Here is a 9,704-nt window from a genome sequence, read left to right as displayed (position 1 = left end):
CAAATCTGTTATAGCTGTTTCAGTGACATGCTGGACTTAGATAAAAAAAAAAAAAAAATTCAAAATAATCTGTGGGTAGATGAAAATCTGTGGTTCTAGGCTTCGAGAGGAGAGACTCCTTCAGGACTGTCCCTGGCACTGAGAACAGCTACAGGGCATCGTGGGGAGATTCTGGTCCACATACTTGCACTGAACATAAAACATGGTCTGGGTTACACTGCGAGCACTACAAACTTGCATTCTAACTAGGCATGGCTTTTCTTCATTTAAACTAAAAATGTATTCCCAGAAATATTCAGATAAACAAAATCGACCCCAAGCATGTCAATGTCTGTGCAGGGCTACTACCAGTGCCTGGGAAAGACTGCAGTCCTTTAATGTACTGTGATGACTATCTAGAGGTTCCAGTCCCTTCTGTCCCGCCTGGCAGTGCCCATGATGTGAGGTTACAGATGGCACTGCCATCTCCATTTAGCTTGCTCTATATCCGATGGAATATTGATGTTGTGATTGTTTTATTATCTTTCACATTTTGCCTCACTTTTATTTCGTTTGAGTGCTGTACTGTGATTTGTATTTGTTTATTATAATTCAACTGTTATTTTGTCCACTAATTACAATTGAAAAGTGCAAATAAAGTTAAACTATTACAACTGAGTTTAACGTCTGAGTAGTTATTTATAATTATCCCAGTGTAAATACTCAACCTATTTAGTTATCCATATTTCCATCTTTCTAAATGTGTTATTATTGTATTATTGGTGTATATTTTAGATATGTAAACACTACCTTAGAACATGTGCCCTTACCAGTATGTATCACATAGTCCAAGAAATGAAGCGTTAAGGACCGGCCTCATGATACAGCTCTTGTCTAACACAGCTGTCTGTGGGCTCAAGGTTCCAGATCGTTTGTCGATCATATCTAGGTGCGTTTGTGCAGATTCCACAACGTTTGCCACTGAGTCAGCAACACAGTCATCAAAAGCCCAGAGCTTCCTGTGTGGAATGTTGTGTCTGACTGTGGTCTGAGTCGAGCCCTAGTGGACGTCATCACCACACCACATGATGGGAGAAACAAGCCCTGAGCTCCTTCTGATGGCAGCATTTAATTATTAATTAATTAATTAAATATTAATTATTAAAGCAGCTTTTAATGTTCAATTTCATGACCAAAAACAACAAGCAGCACTGAAATGACAGTAACTGGGGCATTACTTTTTCTAAAAAGTGAAACAGTCTCCAAAACCACATTGGAGTAAGGATAGCACTGTGAGAGTGTTCTCTGTTCCAGACAGTGTATGCCAATGTATATAGAACACTTCAACAGGTACATTATAATGTCCAGTGCAAAATAAATACTGGGTGTGATTGTCAGCATGTTATTGCTTCTACAGGGGAGTGAGATTCTAAAGATGAATGATCAACCAGTAAAGCAATAAAACAATTAGCATTACAAAACAAATTCAAAATATTTCTTACATATCACTTTTTGTGAACATTTTCCAATTGAACAGTTACATCATAATTATCACTCCCAGTACACATTGATCATTCTAAAAAAAGAATCACACTTCATGTGCACAAAGGACACACATCTCACCAGATGAATCATGTGATATCTACATTTTGTATTCATAATTGGTTCATGCTTGTTTTTTTTATCGAATACCACAGAAAACAAAGTCCACTATCACTAATGTATCAATAATAAATAAATAACCAATTACATCATAAATACAAAACATAAAGGCCAAAGAAATCCCTTTGTACTCACTGGCGGTTCAAATATGTAAACAAACATGAGAAAGAAGAATGCTTTCACATAGTAAACACTTCTACAGTAGGTCTGATGAGTTTGTCGTGATCATTGAAGGATCATTGATCACTACAGTTAATCAGAGACCATTACTATATCTTACTATTTAACCATGCTTGATTAGTTTGAGCAGAGATCCAATCTCTTAGACAGACGTTAAGATATAACAGCACAGGAACCCAGTACCCATCATCTCTAGCTGTCTGACTGTGGATCAGTTCTCACAGTAGATTCCCAGAAATTGCATGTTCAGTCCGTGTCTGTGTTCTGTTTCGATGGCATCTCCTCATCCGGTCCCACCCCGAGATTCTCACTGCCGTGATGTGATTCAGATTGGGGCATCTGCGTTGACATTCTCCAGGTGACACAGAGGAGGCAGATACCCCTTGCGTCTTGCCAACACACCTGTCTGTCTACTGACAGGACATTGGAAACTTTTGACTGCTCCCAACACATCTGTATACCACTGCATCGCACGAGTCTCGAGTGAACCAAAGTCCTACAGATGGACGGAGGGATCGGTTGCTTGACCATTCTATTTATGTAGTCCTGACGCCATGAGTGGACTGATCCACTGAAGACAGTTTGTGGTGATCCCACTTGAAAGTAAAAGAATCCAGGTGTGTGGTTGCTGGTGAATGTGGGTGTGTCTCCAGAGGTGGACAGATGCCCTCCCTCTCTCTCCCACGGTGTCCTCGGGGAGGTGTAAACAGAGGGAGGCAACCAGGTCCAGCGGAGCAGCAGCCCTCGCTCCGTCTCTACACCCTCGGGTCACCATGCAGAGACAGAGGGAGGGCTGCTGGCTGAATGGAGACCCGAAGTCTGGGCTCCAAGTCAGGGGCCAAAGGGAGCGGTCCCGGCCTCTAGAGCAGGGAGCTGGGGCTCTCCTGGGGCAGCGGGGGAGAGGGCGTGGGGCTGTGACGCATGGGCAGGATATCGTAGTGGCTGGGGATGTGGCTGTTGCGGGGAAGGTCGTAGGGATTCTGGGAGAAACCGGTTGCCATTCCGTTTGGACCCTGAAGAACGCTGACAGTCGGCTCTGCGAGGGGGAGTTAGGGACAGAGAGGGGTAGTTAGGGACAGAGAGGGGTAGTTAGGGACGGAGACGTCTAGATACTTAGCAAGCAGAGGAGCCAGAGGGATGGAAAGTGTGGATGGAATGGCAGGAGGGGAACAGGCAGGGAGCACGACATGCAGTGGCGGAAGGAAGCCTCCATTTCCACTCGCAGACCCGCAGCCTCCTTTTCTCCCCCACTGTAACGTCCGAGTCATGGTTGGGACATTTGTCTGGGGACCAAGCTAGACAGGCCTCTTCCTCCTCCGCGGGGGCCCCATAACAGGGGCTCTTCATACTCACCCACGTCGTAGATGTTCCTGCTGGCAGAGGGGAGCCCTGCGGCCGTGCCACAGAAGGGCAGGTCGCGGTGGGAGGGGGACTTCATCTCCACGTAGCTGCTCTCAGTGTGCTTGCACGCCAAGCCAGGCGGGTCCCTGATGGTGGCGTAAGGGTTCTCACTGTTCAGGGAGCACGAGCTGTTGCTGCACATGGAGCCCTTGATGTAATCTGCAACTAACACAAGGCAAGGTCGAGCTCAGCGACATGACATGCCGTCACCGGAACGTACGAAAGGGAGAGTTGCGTGTGTTTAAGGTGGCGGTGGTGGGGGTTGGACACGTAGTAGAGTGCAGTGCCAGTTTCTGGAGCAGCGTAACTTTGTTTCTGTCTGACAGGTGAGCGGTGCAGCCGTGTCGACTAATTACAGGAAAGTGGGGGGAGGAGGGGACTGTAGTCCCCTTCATGGACGTAACCCTCATCATTGTGATAGGAGCCCTCATTAGAGAGGCTGCAGGTATAGCCTCAAATCCTCCACGGTCCCACATTCACCCCTGCCTGGTTGGATTGCTGTTTGAATGAAAGCAGGTGACAGATTGGACTCTGGAGCTATCAGTGAAGGGAACTCTCTGTCCACCGTTATCATGACCGAGAGAACTACCGCGAGGGGAGAACAGGACTAGAATAAATCATGAGGATATAAGACAACGGGTCAGATGAAGGACCTCTAAGGGAAATTGAGTTATAGGGCAACGTGTTATAATGTATTGACTGCTGGTGTCAATGGTTACAAAACAGACCCCTGTGCACTGCACTGCACACACACACACACACACACACACACACACACGTCACCTTGTCTGGACGTTCTCTGTGTCTGTGTGTCACCTTGTTGGACATCTGTAACAAAGGTCAAGAATCGTGAAAACATCAAATTATACAGACGACACAAAATTATTTAAATTAACTTAAAAATTGCACACCGTAAAGTGACTTAGAACTATCTTAGACCAGTATAGTTTAAAGGCTTCAGGCCAAGGTGACATCAATAACATGGACAGGAATCGTGTAAACCTGAGCAGAAAAGTGAGTCAACAAGGAAGCCAGCACATGATTTGCTTAATGTTCTCTGTGTGAACAGGTCCGTGGCAGGACAGCGATAGTGGTGCCGTTATCAATTAGAAATGAGTCATGCTCTTTTTGTTTACAGTGTGTCTCCATAGCAATGAGAGACCAACCAGGCTCACAGGCCTAAATGAACCTATTACATACTCCTGCATATAATGTTTAATGTCAGTAATGTCTTTTTTTCCAATGGTGGTAGGATGAAGGAGGGGTCTTTGACCCTTACTTTTACCCTCTCTCCCTCTCCCTCTCCCTCTCCCTCTCCCTCTCCCTCTCCCTCTCCCTCTCCCTCTCCCTCTCCCTCTCCCTCTCCCTCTCCCTCTCTCTCTCTCTCTCTCTCTCTCTCTCTCTCACACACAGTTTCTGTCTTTGTCTCCCACAGCTTCACACACACACACATCCACACCGTATCATGACCACACAAGATAACACATTCTTTTGAAAGCACCAGGGTAAGGAGCCGCCAGAAGACTTTGTTGGTGTTTGAATATGGATGAGTGCATTTATAATGAGAATATGTGTGCCGGTCCTTGTAATTCCTCTGACTTGACAGATATCTAATCATACACTTCTAGTCATCCTTTATAGACAACAAGAAGGCTGTGTGTCCTGGTAAATATGCATACACATGCAAATAAGAGACGGCTTTAATCTGACTGACTTCAGATCAGACAAAGTGTAGATGGACAGTGGTTTTGTGATAGGCATGCATTATTAGTGTTAGCAGAGTGGAGACTTTGAGGAGGGGGGGGGGTGGGGGGAGGGGGAACTGACCTAAGTCGTTGAGATTGCAGTAGGCCCTCCACTCTGAGCCGCTGCTGCCTGCCTTCAGGGTGTTGGACTGGGGAAGGGAAACAGAAGTCATCAGTCAGCGCATCTCTACTACGGAGCGCTGTCAACCCATACGGACTGGGTCAGGGTGGAGGTGAATGAGGAGTCAGGGTGGAGGTGAGTGAGGGGTCAGGGTGGAGGTATGTGAGGGGTCAGGGTGGAGGTGAGTGAGGGGTCAGGGTGGAGGTGAGTGAGGGGTCAGGGTGGAGGTATGTGAGGGGTCAGGGTGGAGGTGAGTGAGGGGTCAGGGTGGAGGTGAGTGAGGGGTCAGGGTGGAGGTGTGTGAGGGGTCAGGGTGGAGGTGTGTGAGGGGTCAGGGTGGAGGTGAGTGAGGGTCAGGGTGGAGGTGTGTGAGGGGTCAGGGTGGAGGTATGTGAGGGGTCAGGGTGGAGGTGAGTGAGGGGTCAGGGTGGAGGTGAGTGAGGGGTCAGGGTGGAGGTATGTGAGGGGTCAGGGTGGAGGTGAGTGAGGGGTCAGGGTGGAGGTGAGTGAGGGGTCAGGGTGGAGGTGTGTGAGGGGTCAGGGTGGAGGTGTGTGAGGGGTCAGGGTGGAGGTGAGTGAGGGTCAGGGTGGAGGTATGTGTGGAGGTGAGTGAGGGGTCAGGGTGGAGGTGAGTGAGGGTTAGGGTGGAGGTGAGTGAGGGGTCAGGGTGGAGGTGAGTGAGGGTCAGGGTGGAGGTGAGTGAGGGGTCAGGGTGGAGGTGAGTGAGGGTCAGGGTGGAGGTGAGTGAGGGTCAGGGTGGAGGTGAGAGAGGGTCAGGGTGGAGGTGAGAGAGGGTCAGGGTGGAGGTGAGTGAGGGGTCAGGGTGGAGGTGAGTGAGGGTCAGGGTGGAGGTGAGTGAGGGGTCAGGGTGGAGGTGAGTGAGGGGTCAGGGTTGAGGTGAGTGAGGGGTCAGGGTGGAGGTGAGTGAGGGTCAGGGTGGAGGTGAGTGAGGGGTCAGGGTGGAGGTGAGTGAGGGGTCAGGGTGGAGGTGAGTGAGGGGTAGCGCCACCTTGAGGGTGAGCGTGCCGTCCAGACTGTTGGAGATGGACGAGGTGATGGTGCACTGGGCCACGGTGTGGTAGCTGGGGTTGGAGAAGCACTGGCCGGCACTGCTGCTGCTGGTGCTGCTGCTGGGAGGGACCTCCAGGGTGCTGGGCCTCATGGCTACGGTGCTGCCACACTCTGAGGGCCGGGGCGGTCACAGGTCACAGGTCAGAGGAAGCAGACTCAGGTCAGAGAAGCAGTTCGGTGAAAAAGACGGTGGTTGATCAGTCCAGGTTAAACCTAAACTAGCAGATTGCTCCTAGGTATGACCGGTGAATTTCCATTTACGTTTAAATGATGTAGCAGATATCGTTTTCCAAAGTGACATACAAATAGCACATCGTTCTAACAGTGTCTGTATTTACAACAGTACCCACAGGCATGGTGAACACAAAGGATGACTACACTGCAACCCTAACATGTTAATCTTTCCTCGCGCTCACCAGACAGGGAGTAGTCAGTGCTGGTGATGCGCAGAGAGGGCGTGTAGGCCACACTGGGCTGCAGATTGTGGCCTTTGTCCCTCTGCCTCTGTCGGTACCACACAAACAGGCTGAGCATAGCCATGATGATGAGCAGGAGGAAGATGATGCCCATGACCGCGCCTGCCGACTGGCGCTCAGAGCCCCGGGCGGGGCTGATCTTAGTGTAGGGGTTCAGCTCCTCCATCATCAAAGCCGCTGCGATCATCGCATGCACCCCCCAGCCCCCCCCCCCAACACACACACACACACACACAGAAGGAATAGTCTTGGTTAGTGTGCGCGCGTGAAAGAAGATAGAATAGGTTCACATTGAGAAAGCCCCCGATGTAGACTCACCTTGGTCGCAGCGGATGCCTTTGTACCCGGGGCTGCAGTAGCACGTTCCGGTCACGTAGTCGCAGGTGGCGTTGTTCATGCACTCACACAGCTGCTGGCAGCCGTAACCAAAGGTGCCCGGAGGGCACTCTGCACAACAGACGAGACATCTATGTCAAATATCGAACCCACGGGGAGGACGCACTCTCCAGCGCTGTCACTGTTGTCAGTGTTGAAAGTGAGATAGAGAGGGGGAGGGGGAGGGGAAGGGGAGGGGGGGGGGGGAGTTGAGAAACTCACTCTGCTCACAGCTGGTCCCGATAAAGCCTGTTCGGCAGGCACACTGGCCGGTCATGTGGTCACAGTCGGCTCCGTTCTGACAGCGACAGACCTCAGAACAGTCCCGGCCGTAAAACCCAGATGGACAGCCTAGGGGGAGAGAGGGAGGGATGGAGGGCGAGAGAGGCGCGGAGTCTGTTTGTTTTGAAACAAGTGAACACAATTTAACGCATCGACAATCCTACCGTGATGCGAGCAAGACAAATATTATGAGCGGGGATAAATGCTTTGTACTTTTAGGAACACTAACCTCATTGGAATGCACAAATGACACATTTGAGCTGGTTGACACTTGCTGACTTTGTAAACTGTGACCATGACAAGAGTGATAAGATGGAAGTGCCTGTTTTCATGGTTCAGTGTTTTTACGAGGGAATCAAGGTACAGCTCTCAATGGCAGCGGTATTTGAATGAATATGACTATCTATGCCGTTCCTAATTAAAGGAATGAGATAAAAATCTTTTGTGGCAGTAACGCGACCAACAGCCATTGTCAGATAATGTAACATAAAGTGTAGTTTAATTAAAAGCAGAGCATCAAACATTAAAAGTCGATTGATATTTGCTTCTCACAATTTGCCACTAGAGACTCTTGTGAGAAGTGTCATCTGGCGCAGTTCCACCAGAACGCCAGCAGATGTCACTGTGTCCCTGTGACCTGGGGTGTTACCAGAGACTCACGCTGTGTGCAGTAGAGACCAGTCCAGCCAGGGCTGCACCTGCACTCCCCATCATAGGCACTGCACTGGGCTCCGTTGTGACAGTTACATGAGTTGAGGCAGTCAGGACCCCAGTACCCTGGGGGGCAGGCTGTAGACGCCAGCGAAGGCAAGTGGAGCACGCACACACACACACACACACACAAACACACACACGATGCAAAACAGAAACATGGGAACTTCAGTCGCTTCAATCAATCAAATATTGTCTTTCTTCCAGACCTCTAATTTGCACATACAAATTTGTCCAAATTGAGCCCATATGCTGATTTTTGCTCTTTAATCCAATGAATGAAAGACAGTGGCATACAATCAGTAACAGTTGTGTGTTAAAATGAGGTAAAGACCTAGTCTTGGAATGTATATGATAATGAAATTGATTTACATGTGATATGGGCGAGAGAAATGAGGACTTCTACAGTTACTCGGAGGTAGAGACATACTGGAGAGAGAGAGAGACAGAGAGAGACAGAGAAAGAGAGAGATAGAGAAAGAGAGAGAGAGAGACCTAGACGTACCATGAGAGCAGTCCTCTCCAATCCAGCCTGGGAAGCATTGGCAGGACCCATCGATGGGGTTGCAGGTGCCGTTGTTGGTGCAGAGGCAAATCTCACCACAGGCTTTTCCGTACCTGCCACTGGAACACACTGAGTACACACAAACAACACACACTGTGGTTACAGGATCAACTTAAACACCGGAAACCCTCTCTTAGAAATGAGCCACACAGGCATGTGTGTCAAGTTGTTGACTGTGAGTATACTGTAAATGGGTTTCTCCAGCGGTGTAACTTCACTGCCAGCTGTGTTGAACGTCAGGGTGCTTTCTGAGGATCTAGACGGGAGATTAATCTGTGTTATAGCGGCTAATCCGCACCTCCAGTTCTGCTGCACGTCTGCCCCACTTCCATTAAGCTCTGACTAAAATGATTGATGTTCCAGAAAATTAAAATAGACCTTGTATACATTTTTTATTCAATTAATATTTCAATGCTCTCTGACACTCTCCTCCATTCAAGATTTCATTTTAGATTAGACTTCTATCGCGCTGTATGTGGGACAAATTCAAAAGGGACGTGCATGCAGCCAAAGACAAGTGGCAGCTTAACCAGTGGATAAACCAGAATCATCGAGCTGTTACATAAGGCGAAAAGAAAGCAGCAGAAATCAGATAAGGTAAATGCCTGTGAGAGTGTGTGGAGACTTGATCAATTTGATGTATTCTAACGATTATGGTTTTTTCCTGTTCTTGGAACCTCTTTCAAGCAGTGCAGGCTTCTTCAGGGATCGCTTCAGGCTTGGACAAGCAGGTTTGAACACATGGAGTGGTAGTGGTTGTGATCTCGCCACCTAGCTCCCAGTAGAACTGCCTGTTCTCCAGTAATTATGGACTGGACAAATTAACGCTCCTCTCTTTTCCCTTCCAGTTAGCAAAGATATTAAAGATTCAGTCATCAGACAGCTCTCAAAACCATGAAAGAGAATTCTCTATATCTATACCCACTGCTATTCCTTAATTCATAAGAAAGACTGGTAAATTATTAGGAAAAGTAATATCTACAGTACATGAGTGTGGTTGTCCTCAGCTGGGTGTGGAGTGAGGTGGAAATTAGAGAGTAATTCAGCCAACTAAAGCAGAGTCCAGGTGATTCTCCTTAGTTACGCAATGAGACAGTATATAAATTATTTACCTAATCTCTCATTCGAACCTGCTA

At 48.5% G+C, this 9,704-nt stretch overlaps 1 protein-coding gene across 1 annotated transcript in view; it reads right to left on the bottom strand.

Moving 5' to 3' along the window:
- Positions 1-1,198: 1,198 nt before the first annotated feature.
- The window catches only part of megf11 (multiple EGF-like-domains 11), a 43,044-nt gene continuing 34,538 nt past the window's right edge, over positions 1,199-9,704 (bottom strand). Inside the window, exons 15-24 of the mRNA XM_047033535.1 lie at positions 8,509-8,637; positions 7,953-8,081; positions 7,233-7,361; positions 6,954-7,082; positions 6,576-6,812; positions 6,098-6,270; positions 5,050-5,116; positions 4,006-4,050; positions 3,175-3,381; positions 1,199-2,857 (exon numbers count right to left, since the gene is read on the bottom strand). Coding sequence (XP_046889491.1) covers positions 2,682-2,857; positions 3,175-3,381; positions 4,006-4,050; positions 5,050-5,116; positions 6,098-6,270; positions 6,576-6,812; positions 6,954-7,082; positions 7,233-7,361; positions 7,953-8,081; positions 8,509-8,637 — 1,421 coding nt within the window. The 3' untranslated portion in view covers positions 1,199-2,681. The remainder of the gene's footprint in view (positions 2,858-3,174; positions 3,382-4,005; positions 4,051-5,049; positions 5,117-6,097; positions 6,271-6,575; positions 6,813-6,953; positions 7,083-7,232; positions 7,362-7,952; positions 8,082-8,508; positions 8,638-9,704) is intronic.

This window comes from Hypomesus transpacificus, chromosome 14 (genome assembly GCF_021917145.1).
Source record: "Hypomesus transpacificus isolate Combined female chromosome 14, fHypTra1, whole genome shotgun sequence".
NCBI lineage: Eukaryota > Metazoa > Chordata > Actinopteri > Osmeriformes > Osmeridae > Hypomesus > Hypomesus transpacificus.
This window is presented reverse-complemented; position numbering and strand designations above follow the sequence as displayed.